This window comes from Ovis canadensis, chromosome 20 (assembly GCF_042477335.2).
Source record: "Ovis canadensis isolate MfBH-ARS-UI-01 breed Bighorn chromosome 20, ARS-UI_OviCan_v2, whole genome shotgun sequence".
NCBI lineage: Eukaryota > Metazoa > Chordata > Mammalia > Artiodactyla > Bovidae > Ovis > Ovis canadensis.
Genome location: NC_091264.1, coordinates 41,778,189 through 41,796,559, shown reverse-complemented (window position 1 = coordinate 41,796,559; position 18,371 = coordinate 41,778,189). Strand labels below are relative to the sequence as shown.

General features: G+C 54.1%; 4 protein-coding genes across 8 annotated transcripts; 1 reads left to right on the top strand and 3 right to left on the bottom strand.

Annotated features, from left to right (window-relative positions):
* Nucleotides 1-648: 648 nt before the first annotated feature.
* LY6G6C (lymphocyte antigen 6 family member G6C) lies at nucleotides 649-3,748 on the bottom strand. The gene is made up of 3 exons (XM_069563200.1): nucleotides 3,197-3,748; nucleotides 1,774-1,884; nucleotides 649-1,310 (listed from the first exon to the last, which is right to left on the bottom strand). The coding sequence occupies exons 1-3, from the start codon at nucleotides 3,246-3,248 to the stop codon at nucleotides 1,096-1,098; spliced, it is 378 nt and encodes a 125-aa protein (XP_069419301.1). The 5' UTR covers nucleotides 3,249-3,748; the 3' UTR covers nucleotides 649-1,095.
* A 752-nt stretch (nucleotides 3,749-4,500) lies between these two features.
* On the top strand, nucleotides 4,501-8,853 carry MPIG6B (megakaryocyte and platelet inhibitory receptor G6b). Of its 2 annotated transcripts, none has more exons than XM_069563189.1 (6): nucleotides 4,501-4,653; nucleotides 4,842-5,177; nucleotides 5,348-5,438; nucleotides 5,797-5,837; nucleotides 5,949-6,047; nucleotides 6,175-8,853. In XM_069563189.1, exons 1-6 carry the CDS (start codon nucleotides 4,572-4,574, stop codon nucleotides 6,246-6,248), a joined length of 723 nt encoding a protein of 240 aa, XP_069419290.1. In that variant the 5' UTR covers nucleotides 4,501-4,571; the 3' UTR covers nucleotides 6,249-8,853. The 2 variants fall into 2 exon arrangements, with proteins under 2 accessions (XP_069419290.1, XP_069419289.1); XM_069563188.1 differs by having other exon boundaries at nucleotides 4,503-4,653; nucleotides 5,968-6,047.
* DDAH2 (DDAH family member 2, ADMA-independent) lies at nucleotides 8,068-11,849 on the bottom strand. Of its 4 annotated transcripts, none has more exons than XM_069563184.1 (8): nucleotides 11,422-11,689; nucleotides 10,215-10,577; nucleotides 10,003-10,102; nucleotides 9,804-9,877; nucleotides 9,520-9,639; nucleotides 9,181-9,354; nucleotides 8,573-8,722; nucleotides 8,068-8,382 (listed from the first exon to the last, which is right to left on the bottom strand). In XM_069563184.1, the coding sequence occupies exons 2-8, from the start codon at nucleotides 10,509-10,511 to the stop codon at nucleotides 8,266-8,268; spliced, it is 1,032 nt and encodes a 343-aa protein (XP_069419285.1). In that variant the 5' UTR covers nucleotides 10,512-10,577; nucleotides 11,422-11,689; the 3' UTR covers nucleotides 8,068-8,265. The 4 variants fall into 4 exon arrangements, with proteins under 4 accessions (XP_069419285.1, XP_069419286.1, XP_069419287.1 ...); XM_069563185.1 differs by lacking the exon at nucleotides 11,422-11,689 and adding an exon at nucleotides 10,715-10,859; XM_069563186.1 differs by lacking the exon at nucleotides 9,181-9,354 and having other exon boundaries at nucleotides 11,422-11,849.
* Nucleotides 11,850-11,962: 113 nt separating this feature from the next.
* Nucleotides 11,963-17,789, bottom strand: CLIC1 (chloride intracellular channel 1). The gene is made up of 6 exons (XM_069563190.1): nucleotides 17,045-17,789; nucleotides 14,788-14,897; nucleotides 14,475-14,600; nucleotides 14,212-14,318; nucleotides 13,606-13,787; nucleotides 11,963-12,351 (listed from the first exon to the last, which is right to left on the bottom strand). Exons 1-6 carry the CDS (start codon nucleotides 17,081-17,083, stop codon nucleotides 12,190-12,192), a joined length of 726 nt encoding a protein of 241 aa, XP_069419291.1. The 5' UTR covers nucleotides 17,084-17,789; the 3' UTR covers nucleotides 11,963-12,189.
* Nucleotides 17,790-18,371: the final 582 nt, after the last annotated feature.

The window sequence follows — 18,371 nt, the reverse complement described above, 5'->3', positions numbered from 1 at the left end:
GGACTTAGCTACAATGGTACACTTCTTAACCAACTAAACCCCAAAGGACAATGGAGAATCTGCCCTAAAGTGACTCCTACCTGTTGCCAGGGAGAGTCTTTCTTAGCAACAAGGATCACTGAGGGGAGCAGGCTCTGGGCTGGCCACCAGGAATCAGTGAGTCTGGTTGTCTGGGCTTGTTCCCCTTCCCCCCACTGGCAACCTGACTGCCAATATGACTATTTGGAATCGAGAAAGGAAATGTAAACACTGTGGCAGGACAGAGCCTTGGTGCCCCACCTACTAGGCCAGGTGAGGCCTCTGACTCTAACCTGAGGGACTGAGGCCTGGAAGGAGGGGCTCAGGTCCCATCCCCGTGCAACTCTCCTACCCCTCTGGAGCCCGCAAGCCAGGCTTGCACCTCCTTCTTGGCAGTACAACACAGGTGTGGCCTAAATATAGGATAAAGATTGTTTCTCCAAATACTGGGCTACCCCCAGACACTGGAAGAAAGGACAGGTCTGAAAAACCAGTTTCTCCCTTTGCCCCAACCCTGGCCTCCCAGAGCAACTCCCTGACGGGCCGTTTGGTGAGGGTGGGGGCTGAGAGTGTTATTTGCTGGGAGGGGGCTGCTGACAATAGATCTTCTGACAATAAACACACAATAGGTCGGCTCTACACATTTATTACTCGGAATGGAAAGGGGTGGGCATGGGGATGAGGTATGTATGGGAGCCAGGATTTGAAGTGTCAGTGAGGTTATTGGGTGCTTCCTGGCAGCCTTCATTGGGGACAGGACAGAACTCCATTTCAGGCCCAGATTCCAATTGCTCTTCACACAGGGCATAGGAAAGCGCAGGAAGCAAAGTGGGGAGCTCTCCCTGGAAGCAATGGAGGATCTGGAGTGGTGTCGAGGGAAATGGGAAGGGTCTCTCTGGGAAAGCAGAGTGGAGGGCGTGAGTGGAAAGATGGATGGAGAAACCGCTGTCTAGTTAAAGCAATGTGAAGCATCTGCAGAGATGCTTTTCTGAGCAAAGGGAAGCAGGGGGTATGGAGACACAAGAAGAGAGGCTCAGGCGAAGGCAGATGGAAAGAGGGACAGCTGTGGAGCCAGTCTCAGTGCAATAGCCAGAGGCCAAGACCAGCCAACGAGGTGAGGAAGACAAGGGTCAGGGCCGGCGTGGGCCGAGGGGCTGGGCTATTGCAGTTGTCCTGGCTGCAGCAGGTGGTGTTATAGGTCAGGCCCCCCTTCTGGTTGGTTTGGTTGACCCCTGGCTTACAGGGCTCTCCTGGCGTGCCACAGTCGAGTCGGGAGAAAACCCACATCTTCCCTGGGGTTAGGAGGGAGCAAAGAGGTTAGTAAAGACAGGCACTCGGCATGCCTAGGTCCATCTCCCCCCCCCAGCCCCTGCCATGCACCCCATTCGGGTTTCCATCCTTCCCAACTCTGCCCCTGGCCCTGCCCTTCTGTATTTCTTCTCAGTCTAACCTTTCTCGTGCACTTTCTTACCCTGCCACCTCACCCCAATCCCGGGCCTATCACTTGCTGCCCATAGAGCTTTGGACCAGTTCCTGTCTCTTTCAGAGGCTGTTTCCTCAATATAATAATAGCATCCACATCATAGGATGTCATGAACATAAATTCAAACAACCCATGTGAAGATACAGGATGGTGCCTGGGAAACAGTAATCCTTGGCCAAATATTATCATTGCTGTAGTTCTCTGTTCCACCTCAGCCCCAGCCATAGAGTCCCCCACTGGCCCCCCCTCCCCACTGACAAAGGGGATGGTACCAATGTATGCGTGGGTTGTCAGGCATTGATGTCCTGGTTCCAGGCGGCAGGACTTCCGGTCCACACAGCCCAGCACTGGGAGCTTGTAGCAGGAGTGACATCGAATATCAGCTGGGAAGACACAAGTGACAGAATATATGACTCACCAAGGGATGAGCCAAGCTGGTGGGTGGGGTTGGAGAGGAGTCAGTCAAGTTGGGGTTCTGACCTGTTTGGTCTGCTAGAGACAGAACAGGTAAGGGATGCAAAAAAAATGTAGAAGTGGGTGAGGGTGGAGTTGGTCTGTGAATGGCCCACACCCTAAACATCTTTCTTCACTCCAACCCATCTAGAGATGAGTCAAGAGGGGCAGTTACCAACAATGGGGCTGGGGGCGGATGGAATGTGAGACTACCACTGGGAAGGAATGTGTAGATGTCTAGGGAGGAGATGAAGGAATTCAGAAGGTTACAGATGAAGAGATGAAATAGGAAGAAATATTCAAAGTAAAAAATCAATTGTGGAGGTTACACACTTGCAGGAATGGCTTGGAGCTTAAGGGGGGCAAGAAAGCCACCTGGGGGGGCCAGTTAAACAAAGCATTCTTTACCTCCTGGGGCTGCCAAGGGTGTGGGAAGAGGAAGCAGACCCCAAATAAATCCTCCCACCCTGGTAGGTCTCCAACAGAAAGGAGTAGTATCTAAGAGGCAGATCATCAGAATAGATCTGAGCACTTTACCAAAACTGAGAGGATGAGTGCAGAAGGTGGCACTCCCAAGGTTCCTGCCACATCTGATTCAAGGTTTGAGAAAAGGAAGAGTTCAGGCCATGGGTGGAGGTGCCTGGTGATCACCTCTCAGTGAAACCCACCTCATCCTGGGGGTGAGCAACCTTGACATTCTCTCCCTAGAAGGCTGGGCAATCTCCCTGGCTCCCTGGAATCCTTCACAGAGCTTGTGTCCCTGGAAGTATGCACCCCAGGGGGGAGCCGGGCAGGGAGGGGACCTAGGAAAGACCACTGCTTGAGGGACAGAGCACAAAGTCCCTGATGGAGTAGATGGGAGGATGGGTAGCAAAAGAAGCCCCAGCTGGATGCTTAGGTTTCTGGGAGGACACCCTGGCTGAGTGGAGAAAGGAGAAAGCAGGTAAACTGGATCCTGGAATGGGGTTGGAAGGGGAGCTGGATATGAGAGTTTATGAGAATTGGGGAACCGGGAACCTGTAACCCTGGGCAGTTAGAAGAGTGGGTTTTGGAGGTGGGGAAGAGGCTGAAGGATGGAGATGGGGGAGAACAGAGCAAGGACCCTGTCACAGGGGCACAGGAGAGCCAAGCCAGTTGGGTCTGAGGGCGCTTGGGATCCATGGGTACAAAGGACAGTGGCTGGGGCAGGGTTTAAAAATCCTGACCAGGTGAACCACATCCTGAGGGGCCCCAGGGGCTCACCTGAGACCCAGCAGAGCAGAGCAGACAAGGAGAGCAGGAGAAGGGCCCTCATGGTGGGGGTCCTGAGAACGGCAGCAGCCGACAGAGCAGGACTTCAGGGATCTGGCTTTCGCTCTGGGACTTCAGTGGCCTTTTTGGAGTTTATAATCACAACAGTCCCTCCCTCCCTGGCCTCTGGTGGCCCCTCCTTCCCCATTTAGGGAAGGGCTAAGCAGGACCCAGTGGAGGAGTGGGATGGGGATGGGAAGAGACAGGTATGGGGAGGGCAGGTGCAGCAGTGACTAACTCCATTTTGCTTCTTGGTTTCTGTCTAAGACACACCCTCTTGGTCCCCAGGAGTAACATCTCTGTCTGCCTAATCCTCTGGAGAAGTATCACTAAAGGCCCCTGTGATGTTATAGTGGCTGGGGTGGTAGGAGCATCTCCTGGTTCCTGGGAAATGGACAATGGGGTGCAGCCCCAGCTGACTACCAAATTTTGGTCCCTGGGGGGCACTGGTAGGGGCATGTAGGCAGGAATTAAGCATCAAATTCATCTCACTTCAGCCCCCACTTTGTTTTCCCAAGCCCTGCTCAGCCACGGGATGAAGGAGTAGGGTTTGTGATGTCACCATGAGTTTGTGTGACATCATAGCAGCAGAGGCAAGGGCTGGAGCTGCCTGTTAAGGAGGGGCTGCCTCAGAACCCCTGAAGCTTCTCAGGACCTTGCCTTGGCTCCACTTGGGTTTGGCCTGGCCTTGGTTCCTCTGATGCAGTGAAGGCCGAGGGTGTGGGGCTGTGCATCTGCTAGAGCCAAAACCTGCTCAGCTGGGTGCGGCTCCTTGGGCCAGGAGGGACAGAATGGGCACAGAGAGGTGAGGCAGCAGCTAAAATAGGAATAGGAATAGTCACAATGGCAAGCACATAGTGCTCCTATGACTCAGCCATTGTTCTAGGTGTTTTCTATGTATTATTTGATTTAGTTCTCCAAATACTCTGTGAGGTAGGTGCCTTTATGCCCATTTTACAGATGAGCAAACAGGCTCACAGAAGTGACTTGTGCACATCTCACAGCTAGTAGATAGTGAAATCAAGATTTGAATTCAGGCAGCCAGAATCCAGAAATCGTGGTGCTCCCTGCAACTGCTACGCTGCAAGAGTTGACGACTGCGCAAGTGCTTGTGTAAAGGACCCCAGCATGAATTTTAAGTGAGCACTGGTTAAGGGCTGTGAACTTGCCTCTGAGGATTCCCAGAGGGATCTGGGCAGCTGGTGGCCCCTCCCCTACCGCTTATCAGTGCCCCCAGACCCGCGGTCTCCTCCTCCACCCCCCTTTGATTTCCCTCCGGTCTCCTCCGCTGATTCACTTGCCCTCCTCTTCCCACCACATCCCAGCCATGACCGTGGTTCTGCAGCTGCCGCTGCCGCTGCCGCTGCTGTCGCTGCTGCTGCTGTCGAGGGCCCAGGGGGACCCAGGGGGTAAGCCATCCCAGTAAAGTTGCAATGGCGGGAGGAAAGACTGAGCCGGGAGGAAGGGGCGACAGGAGGGTGAGATGTATATGGGAAGATCCAGGATGACAAGACAGCACGGGAGAGCCATTAGACTAAGTGGGAGGGTCGTGTTGCCCTATGGTCTTGCCTTAACCATCGCCTCTGGCCTCCCATAGCTTCACTGAACGGCCATCCCGGAGACCGCGTGAATCTCTCCTGCATAGGGGTCTCGCAACCCACCCGCTGGGTCTGGGCACCTAGATTCCCGGCCTGCAAAGGCCTGTCCAAAGGACGCCGCCCGATCCTGTGGGCCTCACCAAGCGGGACCCCCACCGTGTCTCCCGCCCAGCCCTTTGCTGGCCGCATAAATGCCCTGGACCTTGGTATCCGGCGACTGGAGCTGCTCTTGAGCGCGGGGGACTCTGGCACCTTTATCTGCAAGGGTCGCCAAGAGGAGGAGAGCCGTACGGAGCTTCATGTGCTGGGAGACCGGGCCTACTGCAAAGCTCTGGGTAGGTCTATGCCTTCATGAGCAGGGGACCTAACTCTGACACACGCCCCCGGCAGGGAGAGAGGCCTCGGCTGGGGGTTCCTGAGAGGGGCGGCGGTGTGGCTAGCGCTCTGTCCCCGCACCCTGACCTCGGCATCAACCACTCCCACCCCGCTTCCAACCATCCCCCAGGGTCGTCGTATTCCCACATTCTGATCCCGCTGCTGGGCGCTGGGCTGGCGCTGGGCCTCGGAGTATTGGGCTGGGCCTGCTGGCGGCGCAGGTAAGCACAAGGGGCGGAGCCTGATTGAAAGGGTCTCGACCCGAGAAGGGAGGGGCAGGCCCAGAACTTTCAAAGACCAAAGCTAGATCAGGTGTGGTTTGGAGATGAATGGGAGAGGTTAGAACTGGGGGGCGAGGCCAAGGGCTGGTGGGTGGAGCCCTAGCTAAGGAGGCGAAGCTGGAGGCGGAGCAGGCTCCACGCGTGGGTTGATGTGTCTGTGGGGGTGGAACCTACGTTGTTTTCCTGGTCAGAGCCTGAAACTGGCTGGGTCGTTGTTGGCACGTGGGGGACGGGGGTGGGTCAGAACGAAGCAAAACAAGGTTAGTGCTTCTCAAAGACTCTTACCCATCCCTTTCAGGCGCTCGCCCCCTCATCCGCCTCGACCAACCCCCAGATTTGGTGAGACTAACTCCCCCGCAATTTTCCTTCTCCGCACATTCCCCACCTAGTGCTTGAGTCTGAGCCCTTGCTGGGAGCAGACAAGTTGGTCACCTTCTCTCAATCCTTCAGCTCTGTCCCCCCCACATAGTTCCACTCGTGAAAGCAGAGCCCCAGAGGCCAGAAGAGGAGGAAGAGCCCAAGATGCCAGGGGACCTGGATCAGGAGCCGGTAAGGGCTTGGGACAGGATGGGGGCTGGCCAGGATCCTTGAGTCTAGTGGACAGAGAAAGACAGAGGCCTGATACCCAAGGGAGTCAGACTTCTGAGACCCTGCTGCCTTCCTCCCCACCTTTCAGAGCCTGCTCTACGCAGACCTGGATCATATGGCCCTCAGAAGGTCCAGCCGACTGTCCCCAGTGGTCCCTGCTGATGCCTCCACCATCTATGCTGTTGTAGTTTGAAGGGAAGCCTTTACAGCAAACCTCACAAGCTGAGGGCTCCCAGATCTCCATTACACCCTTCCCCTTCTTGGCCCTTCACCTGGCAAAGGAAGGCACCATGGGATAGAAATGAGCACTAGACTAGGAGTTGAGCGACCTACGTTCCAGGCTATCTCTGCTGCTGATCTTGGTCCTTCCTTACCCCTGTCTCTCACACCCGTTTCCCCACCTTAAGACACCAGCAACTCCTAGATCATTTTCCTGTCTCTTCACTTCTCTTCACAGTCAAGCTCTTTGAACCAAGGGCCTACACCTGTCTCTTCCATTTTTTCCTTCACTCCTACTACTCACCTGGCCTCCATGAGATTGCCAGTGATGTATTAATAGCCACACCCTCTAGATGTTTTGTTGGCATTCATCTGGCTTGACCTTTGATTGCTCTCTTATTTAAGCTCTGTTTTTCTTTAATGTTGGTGTCTTTCTCCTGGACTCCGTTGTCTTCCTCCCTATTCCCACAGTATTCCCCACAATTCCAGGTTTGTCTTTTTAATATCTGCTTTTCTCCCTCTTCTAGGATGCTGTCATCCACAGCGAGTCCTCAGCCTTTACTTTAACTCTGCAGACAACACCCAGAATTCCTTCCAGTTCCCATCTCTGATAGGAGATTTCCAAACTGTCCCTCAGACATCCCTGCCTGGCTGACCCTAGGCATTTTGCACACAGCGGGTCCAAAAGCCAACGCACTGTCATCTCCCAAGCCACTTATTTAATCCTCCCTCCCATGCATCTTCTCTTGATCAACCCTGTTGCCCAAGCCAGAAACTGGGAGTCATGTAACCTCCTTCCTCTCACTCCCATATGATAAACCAAGTCCTGTCTTTCTATTTTAATGTCGTTGTCAAATCCACACCCTTTTCATGTCCAGCACGGCCACCTGAGTGTACTCTCTTCAGTTTCTCCCTGGATTTCCCATAGTCTCATCTCATTTTCCTGCCCTTGCTCTCCTCGCTGAAACCAGAGTCTTCCTGAATGCTAACCTCCTGACCACCTACATTTCAGCAGTATTTCAGTTCTGGCCCTTAGCCTTGGTTTCAAGGTGCTACAGTACTTTACTTATTCTCCAGGCTTATCTCTGTCATTTGATGCCTAGAACATGACAGCCTTTGAGAAATTTTCCCCAGCCCACAAATATGCCCGTGCCCAGTGCAGTTCCTTCTTCCTGGGTTACCCTTTGTCTCCTTCTCACCATGCGCCTGGCTAATTCTTATTTATCCTCAGGACTCAGTCTCTTGGCCCACTCCTGCATATACTTTGATGCTCTCTGGGGCCCCTTATTTCTGTCTTGGCAATAGCCTCCTGTGAATTGTTCCATTACAACCTGTATTTCAATTTATAAGAAATTTTCATGTACTGTGAGTTCCCTGATATCAGGAGACTGACCCTTTTTTTCTCATTGCTAAACCTCGGTAAATGAGTGAAAATGAATGTCCCTGGAAATGTCATTTCCTCCTATCAGCTCAGCGATGGGCTGTTGATCTCCAAGTCTCTGAATCATCTGACATTTAGATAAATTCAGTGAGTGACTCACTCATATTTTCTCTTCTCTGCCCTGTACATGCTCTCCACAAGAGAAATTCTTTCCTCTCCATCTTGTACCCAAGCCCCCACAACAGGGCTGGACAATGAGCCAATGTGTGCAGAGTGAGGGTTTGATGAATGAAGGAGATCTCCCCAGCACTAATCCCAGCCTGGGGTTTCAGCCCTGCCCTTGTCCTTCTGCTCTAGTAAGATACCAGTCGCAGTCCAGTCTAAAAGGTCAGTTCTATTTTATTAGTTCTTGAGGAGACGACTCACCCAGTGGCCTCTGTCCTTTCTCTCACTCTGCCCTCCTCTATATGGGGCCTCCTCCCCACTACTGCCTAATCACCATCCTCTATCTAACCTTCCTTCCCCTTCTACTCCTATGCCATTCTACCCCTGGTCAGCCAGGACCCCCAGGCTGGGTTCTCAGTTGTGAGGGCGTGTGCTGAGCACCAGGCAGAGGGAACTGAGCCCAGCACCAGCCTTCTCCAGTTCTGAACAGGACACAGGTACGAGGGTGACGTCAGAGAGCTTCTGCAGTGCCTGCAGGGAGGACAGCATGTAGGGAGAAGGGAGTGAGTCCCCAGGACCTACAGGCGGGGCTCCCTTTCAGCCAGCTCAGAGTGGCCCCACTAGGGCTTCTAGAAAAGGCACCCCTTCTTCCTCCCACAAGGAAGGCCTGAGCCCCATTTCTCTGGTTGGGGGTAGTGGTGGAGCTCCTGCCTTCTCTCACCTCTTGGCTGTTGGGCAGGTCCCCGCCTCCGCGGTGCAGGAGGAAAGGGGGCAGGCCGGGCTGCCCAGGACGCAGAAAGAGACAGTCAGCTGCTGCATCATCCGGGAGGGTCAGGGAGGCATAGGGGTGATCAGTCAACACTGCCATTGCCTTGGGGGAGAAGAGAGAGGAAACAGGAAAGGCTCAGCCTCTCCACAACTGAGTCTTGCTGCCTTACTACCTACCGCTAAGGGCGGGGGACAGAGTCACATTATTGGGGAAATAACAGCAATCACATGTCAGTTTCTGTGTGTCAGATACTGAGTGCTTTAATTAACTTTGCTAATTTCTACCTCGGACTCACAGGCAGTTCTTCCCACCTGCTATCCACTTCTCAGCTACTCCAGACCCCACCCATCGATCCTATCCATCCTTCAAGACACAGATTAGGTGCCCTTCAATGGCACCCCACTCCAGTACTCTTGCCTGGGAAATCCCATGGGCGGAGGAGCCTGGTAGGCTGCAGTCCATGGGGTCGATAAGAGTCAGACATGACTGAGTGACTTCACTTTCACTTTTCACTTTCATGCATTGGAGAAGGAAATGGCAACCCACTCCAGTGTTCTTGCCTGGAGAATCCCAGGGACAGGGGAGCCTGGTGGGCTGCCTTCTATGGGGTCGCACAGAGTCTGACACGACTGAAGCGACTTAGCAGCAGAAGCAGCAGCAGCAGCAGAGAATTTCGTGAAACCCCGGAAGACGATGTTAATTGTCCCTGTTCCTCGGTGTTCCAGCTGCCTGTCCTGCTTATAGTAACTTGTTTGCTCACATAGATGGACAGCACAGTGAGGGTAGGGGTTGGAGCTAATTCTCAGAGCGGCCCTGCTCCCCGCCTCCTGGGCCTAGAGCCACGCCCACTGTCGTTGGCTGGCCCCCAACTTGCCCCACCCAGCCCCGCCCCCTCTCACCCTGACAGCTTTTTGGGCAGCCTCGCTGGAACCCGCCACCACGGTGCGGGGTCCCCCCATACCGCAGAGGCCACGCAGGTGGGAGGAGCTTGTGACAGGCACCGTGGAGACGGCAAAGTCCTAGAGGGAACAAGGGAAAGTATTCAGTGACAGGGATAGCCTAAACACAGGCTACTCTCAGCCACTTCCTCCTCAGCCCCCTAGTCCCTCCCCTCTCCTCCCCGCCCGGGTCCCTCCGACCCCATCCACCCCCGACTCTCCCCACTCCCATCCCCGCTCCTAACCCGGAACGTGTCCGCCACGATCTCAGCTCCTCGGTGATTGGTCCACTTGGAGAGGCCTACGAAAAACTCCCGGCCTGAGCCCAGGGAGGTGGTCGAGGTAGGAGGCGCGAGTGAGTTGGAAACAAGGCTCAACGTGGCCCATTCTCCCAAAGTCAGCCTCCCTGTCTCAAGCCCCAGGGTACAGGCACCCCAGCCTCACCGGTGAAGAGAACATCAGTGCCATCCAGCGTCGCGTTCTCGTCCCCCATCTCCACAATTCGGAGCCCCAGGTCCTGGAGGGCTTTGCGGACTCCATCGACCTTAGGGCAGGAGAAGAGGGAGTGAAACATATTTCCACCCCCATTCTTCCCTAAAGCCCGGGATGTCCATATCCTTCTTTCCCTCTACTCGAACCCGTGCCTAGGCGCTCACCTCCGGCCTGCGGGCGGGGCTCCAGGGCCGCGTGATTAGAGCTGTATCCCCTTGGATCACGGCGGTGTCACCGAGCAGCGGTCCCAGCGGCAGCGACTCTTCAGGAGGCAGTTCTACTAGTTGCAGCCCCAATCGCTGCCTCAGCTTACCCCCCAGCACACCATGCTCCCTCTGAGCTTTGGCTAGGTCCAGAGCCGGGAGGCCAGCTGCTGCACCCTCCCCCGACGCCAGGCTCTCCGGGACCCCCCGGATCAGGGCATGGGAGCAGCGGCCCAGCCCCTCCCCTGGCGTCCCCATCCCATCCACACAGACGCCCCCTCCGGCTGCGCTGATTTCTTAGTTTTCTCTTTCTACTTCACCTGTCTGGGAGAAGAAACAGAAAAGGGGGAGGCAGAGAGAGAGACATGCAGAGAAGGGCGTAGGGGGATGGTTAAGAGCGCCTGGGTCTTCCGTCTGCCTTCTCTGGCTGCCCCTCCCACTCCGCCCCACCCCCTCCAGACCTTCCTCTCCTGCAGACCTCACTCCACCCCGCACCCTCGCAGATCTGCTGCTTTAGGGGGGAGTCCGAGGAACAAGATTGGGACCCCTAATTTCCAAAACACCTGTTGCCCCTGCTTGGGGGTTTTTGAGAGGTCCCCGCCAGGCGCCCCTCTTGGCAGCCGCTAGGATGCGCTCACTCCCCAAAAATGCAGCGGCCCCGCCCCCTTAACCCTCAGCTGCTCGCTGCCTTAGGGACCCGAAGGGCGGCGAGGAACCCACAGGGGTGATGGGACAGGACGAGACAGCTGGGGAGAGAGTTAGAGCCTGGGGGATGAAAGCCTTGGATGTCCGAACGAGAAAGGGAGAGAGGTTCAAGGAGAAGGGAATAGAGCCTAAGGAGTTAAACATCTCTCTCCACCCCAGTCAGTCACTCCGTCCCTAGCGCGACCCAGTGTAAACCAGACTCAGTCCCGGAGGACTGGGAGAGGTCTAAAACAAAATCCGAGGGGCGGGGAAATTGGGGGGCGTGGTTCTGGGGAGCAGGCGCCACTCGGGGCGCCAGGACATGGTCCCCCAGTCTCCTGACCCATCTTCCCCAAAGTCCACCTCGACTCAGCTCCGCACCCAAATGTCGACCCTCCGCACTGTCCCGGAGCAAGCACGGGTCCAGCATTCCGGAACTCCGGTCTGCACACGGTCCAAGGGACACCTCCCACCCCAGACTCACCTCCAGCGGCCACCGCTGCTCTTGCCGCTCAGTGATTTTGGCTGGAGCCCCACCCACCCTGAGGACAGAGTTGGTGAAGAAGAGAGTAGTAGCCTTCAAGCGTCGGGGACCGGAGCTTTGGCTTTGAGGGGTCCCCGGGTAGACGAGCTCAAGTACTACGGTGGGTCGGGGGCACGACGGTCTGGCGGCTCCAGGGCATTGTCTAAGCGGGACGGGGCGGGGCTCCTCGAGGTCACGCCCATTCCGCCCTGCTATGCCGCTCCCACTCCACCCCGACTGCGCGCCCCCCTTCTCGGAATTCCGCCCCGCCCCAAGATCGCTGCCCAGACCCACCCAGATCAGGCCAGCCCCAGCGGCTGGGCTGCAAATGCGGCATGGAGCCCCAGATAGCACTATCGTGGACCTACACATAAAAATGGCAGCCCATCACAAGCACCCCTTTTCTAAATTCCTGGTTTCTGCCAGGAGTTCAAGGTCATTGACCTACCCTTCTTTCCTTGTTATTCACACTCCAAGCCCCCGTTTGTATAAAAACACTTGATTGTCATTCTATATTTTATTACTGAAATACAACCCACCCCACAATAAAAATCTCTCGCAGATCCCCCATCCTTGCTTCTCATTGCCCCCAGCAAGCCCTACACAGGTGCTCCAGGATGCTATGCTCACTGGCCATTTTGGAGTGTGTCCGTTGGGTAGTATGTGGAAACCACCCAGGGCCTTTGTGGAGAAAATGGAGGGGGGTGCCGGGGGGCCCTAGGAAGGGCCTTATTTGAGGGCCTTGGCCACTTGCTCGTAGGCCAGCTCGATTTCCTCATCATCTGGACAGGTGGAAGCAAACTCTTCCCTAGCATAGGCATTGCGCAGGTATCGATGCACTCCACGAAACACATCCGGAATGGAGAATCCCCGGTACTTCTTACATACCACCTAGGGGTGCGGGAAGGAGGACCAATAGGTTAGCCTCAGGAAACCAAGCTGCCATGCCCTTGGTCCTTCCCTTATCCCAAAGCCTACATGATAAAATCCAGGCATTTAAGCAAGTCTGCTACCTGGTTTCTTTTCTTATGACTCATCAGTTCAGTTCAGTTCAGTCACTCAGTGCGACTCTTTGCCGCAGCACGCCAGGCCTCCCTGTCCATCACCAACTCCCGGAGTTTACCCAAACTCATGGCTATTGAGTTGGTGATGGCATCCAACCACCTTTTCTTGTGTCAGTCCCCTTCTTCTCCTGCCTTCAATCTTTCCCAGCATCAGGATCTTTTCAAATAAGTCAGCTCTTTTCATCAGGTGGCCTAAGTATTGGAGTTTCAGCTTCAACATCAGTCCTTATGACTCATCTCCCAAATAATCACCTGCAGTCATCTTAACTCTTGTCTGGTAAGGCCTTCACCCTTTCTCTCCACTTACTGAAATCCTGGCATTTATAACCAGGGCCTTTTCAGACCACCCCAGTCCATGGTGCTTGTTTTCTTGTCCTGATTTTGAGATATAATTCACAAACCATAAAGTTCTCTTAAATTTCCACAACAATTGCTGTCTACTTGTCATTTAGCTTTTAATCATGTATTACTAACTTTCATGTGAAAGTTATTTTCTCAGCTAGATTTCAAATCCTTTGCAGGCAGGGACTTACCTGAAGCATGCCAAGATCAAAGGTCCCTCATGCTACAACTAAGACTCTGTGCAGCCAAATAAATAAATAAATACAGAGATTCTCAATACACAGTTCTGCAGCAGACTGACACCAAGCCCACGTTTCACAAACTAAACCATAGCTTTGAGCTGTGACAAAAACAAGGGAACCAGCAGTTTTCATCTTCCACAAGAGGAAATGGAGACTGAAACAACAGACTTAAAACTTTGATTTTAGGAAAAGCCTGGTCTGTCTGATCTGGGGATGTGGCAACGATAGAGACAGGAAGAGCATTCTTGAAAGCAGTACTGGGATGTGTTACTCTCAGTCTGTTTGCACCCACAGCTTGCATCGTGAAATGTAATTAATTCTCCCAAGCAGTGGTCTTGCCAGCAAAGATAGCAGAGAAGGAATAGGGTGGTGTCTGCCATTGGAAACTACTCTCCGAAAGAAACCACCTTTGGAGTGGTTGTCATGGGAAACCGGCATGGGAGCCCCTTAAAGAGTCATCCCACCTCCCACTTACTCCTCCTACAATCACTACTCACCTGTACTATGTGGAGCTTGGGCAACAGGTTGCAGTCAGCCAGAGTGAGCTCATTGCCATCCAGAAATTTCCTCTGAGAGATGCCCTCATCCTCAGCACTGGTCTCATCTACTTCATCTGGGAGAGGGGATGTCAGGTAATTGTCTAATACTTTCAGGGCTTTCAGGAGCCCCTTCTCCAGGTCTGTGCAAGAGAAGGGAGTTGGTAAGAACATCAGAAGATCGACATAGTCCAAGAAAGCCCATGGCGGGGGTGAGGAAAGTCCAAAACAATAATAGCTAACAATAATGTGTTTCATTTTCTCTGTGCTCTTCTATGCAATTTACATACAAAAACTCATTTAATTCTCACATCAACTGGGGAAGTAGGTATTGTTATCCTCTTTTATAGATCTGAAAATAGATTTCCAGAGAAGTGAAATGGAAGGCTCACAGCTACTAGAATTTGTACTCAGGTCATCTGGATCTAGAGTTGCTATTATTTTTTAATTTAAGTAAGGTTTGCAATATCTGCTCCATCTCTCTGATATCTGAATGTCCAGGTGTCTCTAATCCCTAGATCTTTTCCATTCCTCCTAGGACCCAGGCCTCTGACCCACAAGACTCACTGTCATTGAGTGCTGGGTTTGAATTCTTAATGTAGGCAGAGAATTTGGCAAATATGTCCAGCCCAGCTGTGTTGGATTCAGGGTTCAGAGCTGCCAGCTTGGGGTACCTAAAAGCCAATGGGAGAAACTGGATAAGATATCTTTCCGAGGAGGAGCCTCAGCTCCCCTGCCTTAGCCCCACCACCATCTCTGTTTTCCATTTCTTCAACCCCTTTCCCAGAGTCTCCCAGCTCCCCTACTTCCCACTCCAAGTTCCCCTCTACCTGGGAGGGCACAGCACTGCCTCCAGAAATTCCTCAATCTTGTTGGTATCTGTGTGCACTTCGGTGCCATACAGCAGGAAAGGGAGCTGCCCTCCTGGGCACAGCTTCTGTACCGTCTCAGTCCGCCTGGAGGAGACCAGGCATAAGGACTGGTAAAGGGCTTTAGGGAGACCCAGAAAGGGGAGATGGAGGTAGGTGGGAGAGGGGCTTCAGATGAGGGGATGGGGGGGATGGTTCAGGATGGAAGGACTCAGGTGAATGAGTGTGCACCTGTGCACATAAGAGGTGTTTAGAGGAACAGAAGTGGGCCTACCTCTTGGTGTCAACAGTGGTGACATTGAAAGTGACTCCCTTGAGCCAGAGAACCATGAAGAGTCTCTGGGAGAAGGGGCAGTTTCCGATCTTGGCCCCATCACTGCCAGCCTGGAAAGGAAGCCCCAGCCCAAGGTTAGGCCTGGTGTACCCCACTCATCCTGAGGCCATTCTCTGCATCTCTTACTCCCAGACTTGACTGCTTTCTGCCTAGTCATGACATATACTCAGTGTCTCACTGGAAAAGCTCCCCACATAACTGGGCTCTGCACTCTCTGGTCTGGGTCAAACCTAAGACAGATCATTACAAATATCTTCTGCAAAGGTAAGCTTCTGGTTTCCCAGAGAATTGAGGACAATGGGAGGAAGGCCCAGGGAATGGATTTTGGAGAATTTGGAGGATCTAGACCCTAGAGAGGGAAGACAAATGGGGGTGGGCGTAGTTACTTTTCTCCGTGCTATTCTACATGCCATAACTCATTTAATTCTCACACTGACCCATGAAATAGAGCCTAGAAAGGGGCTTTGTTGAAGCCAGTGGTGTGGGCTAGAGGCCTGGATTCCTGAAGGAAGTACAGCCTGAACACAGGAGAGGTGGGGCGGGGGTTTGGAAGCAGGAGTTCTGGTTCTCTATACACTACCCAAGCAGTTGGGTGGGGAGTCAAAGGACTCAGAGCCTCACCCTCAAGGTGTGGAGGGCTTTGTAGAGGGGGCTGCTCTCTAATCCCTGACCTCATCCACCAACAGACACCTCCCCCTAGGCTGAGGGTGATTCATCTCACTGTGTCTTGGGTCTCAGCAGCTTCCTTCCTGGCAAGCAGTGGGGGCAGGGACCTGTGAGGCTGAGGCCTGGGCAGACAATGCCACCTCCCTCTTCCCTGGGTACTGCCGGGGTGGGGTTGGGGTGAGGGGTGGGGGGGGGGTGGCGGGGGTAGTGGGGGGTCTCTCAGAGCAAGTCTCCTAGCTCTAGATAACCTTTCTCATGTAGGACCCAGGGCTGGAATCTCTGCAGCGCAGCCCCACCCAGGAGTAAAAATAGCCCCTGAGGCAAGAGTGAGAGTGAGGTGGGGACCACACCTAAGGGGCCCGCCTGAGAAGCCCCGGCATAAAGGAGAGGGAGAAACAGGCTGGGACACACAAAGGCTGGAGGAACAAAAGAGGGGAAGTGGAGGGAAAGGAGGCAGGAAAGTGAAGGGTGGGGAGGCTGCGAGGGGAGATACAGACGGAGGGGGAGGTCGCTAAAGGGAGGGAGGAGTACAGAGAAGGGGTCTGGAGAGGCGAGAGAATGCAAGCCTAGTGCGGAAGGGAGCGCAGCTGAAGCGGCGGCCTGAGGTTTCGATATGCAAATACCTTGGGACCACCTCTCCTCATCAACACCCACGGAGAGGACAGAATTGGGACGGCTCTTTTTCTTTCGTTTCTATAACCCTAAAACTCTAAACGCCCTAGTCCAGCTCTCCTCCTCCTGATCTCTCTTTCCATCTACCCTCGTGGTAGCCACTGCTCAACTCTCATCTCCGCGCCACCGCCCTTTCTCTCGCTTCTCCAAGCCCCCAGGGACACTGGTTCTCGACCCCATCACCACTCTGAGCTAGCTTCTGGAACTCCACTCCCACTCTCCTGTCCCCTTCCACCCCACCAATTCTTCCCAGTCCACTTGGTCCCACTCCCAGACCTCCCTACCACACCCTCTTCCTTGAAACCTCCCCCGCCACACACACCCACACACACATCCCTCCAAGTCTCCCCCACCATGCACCTCACCCTCTGATCTTTTTGTAGGGCCCTTATCCTGAATTTTCCCTCGGTCCCACCCAAACCTTGTTAGGTTTCCGGCTTGTTTCCCTCGGTCCCACCCAAACCTTATTAGGTTTCGGGCTGGCCCCTTCTCTCTCTGTCCCCTATCAGCTGTTCCCTCTCCCCCACCCCGTCAATCTTCTAAACTCCTGGGAACGCTCCCTTTTCTCTATCTTCTTGTCCTTTAGGCTGCTGGAAACTTGCACTTTCACAAACTTTTCAGGGTTGAGCCTAGATTTCTCTAGCCCGGCACATTATCTTCGCCTCCCAACCCTCCTGCCACCTCCCTCCCCGCCCCTCCCCCGCCCCCCGCCACACACACTAAAGACTGCACGTGGGGCTGGGGATGGGAATCAAAGAGGGAAGGGAGTGGGGAGTGGAGGCTGGAGCTGGGGAAAAGTGTGAGTTGCCTTCCAGGAACTTGGGGGGGGGGGGGCCGAGGAGGGAGAAGGTGTTCTTACCTTCACGAACAATTCGACCTGAGGTTGTTCTTCAGCCATGGTTGCGACGGGGACCAGGAAGCGGTTGTCGCTGGGGGAACTGGGAGGGGCCGGGCAGGGAAGGCGGTCTCACAGAAGAGACTCTCTCCCCCAGACCTAGGGCTGGCCCTTCAGCGCCACACGAGCCTGATCAGACCCGCTCACACCAGACGTGGCCTCTCCACCAGTCCGGCGTACTCCACACCCAGCGGCTCTAGCTCTACCCGCTCCCGGACTTGATCTGGGAGCTGACTCACGGACAGCCCCGCCCTGAACCTGGGGAGGGGACGGGCGGGGGGCGGGACTCGAAGACCTAGGGAGTGGGCCCGGAGGGGTGAGCCTCGGGTCTCCCTGATGATGGGGGAGGGGGTTTGAGGCGAATCTCGGGAAAATCGCTTGTGTCCCTGCCAGTCTCCTTGATCACAGGACTTTTTCCTGCCTCAGTTTCCCTGCTTGCTTAATCAGAGGACACTCCCACTACACCTTCACCCAAGAAATCTGACACTGACTGCATGAGCACTTCCCCGAGGGCCCAGAAAGGGAATTATAGAAGAGAAAAGTGGTCCTTTATTCCTTTCTCCAAGTTTCTTCCGGACTTCAGTTCCCAATTCTGAGTTGCTAGGACTGTGGTCCACAAGAGGGACTTGGAAGTGGAAGCTAGGTTTGGAGGAAGAGAGTGGTGAAAAGTAGGGCAGGGTTTGGGAGGGGATGTCACAGGCCCTGTGCTGGGGAAACAGGAAGCTGAGCCCAGGGGCCTCATCACTGGGAGAGGTCCTCTCCCATTCAGTAGCCTGTTCAGCTTTAATGCTTCCACTTCTGCCTCCCATCTGGAGCCCCTTCCTGTCCCTTTTGCCCTTTTCTCCGTGACAGGTTGCCTTGGAGATGAGGAGGAAAGCAAGGGGTTACTGTAGCCCTAGAGTAGAGCAGCACTGATCCTACTGGGCTGGTGGTAGCTGGTCCTATTGTGGGAGGAAAAGGTGAAAATCAGACAAGATAGTGTGAGCAGAGTCCTTAGGGACACAAATAAAGAAGTAGAGAGGACAGAGGAAGAATAGTTCTCTCCCTCCCTCCCCAATAACCTTGATTTTGGAGGTTCTATCAAACTCTTTATGATCTGCTGAAAAATAGCCCCGAAATATGTTCTCCAAACAGGACATATGTCAGCCTTTACATTTGAATCTCTGTCCTATTCAGCCATCTCTTTCTTCCTCATTACCCTCTGTCTAACAAGACACCTAGAGTTTCAGAAAATCATGGTGGCATGCAAGGATATAGGAGCAAAGCAGGGCTTGAAACTTAAAGAACAGGA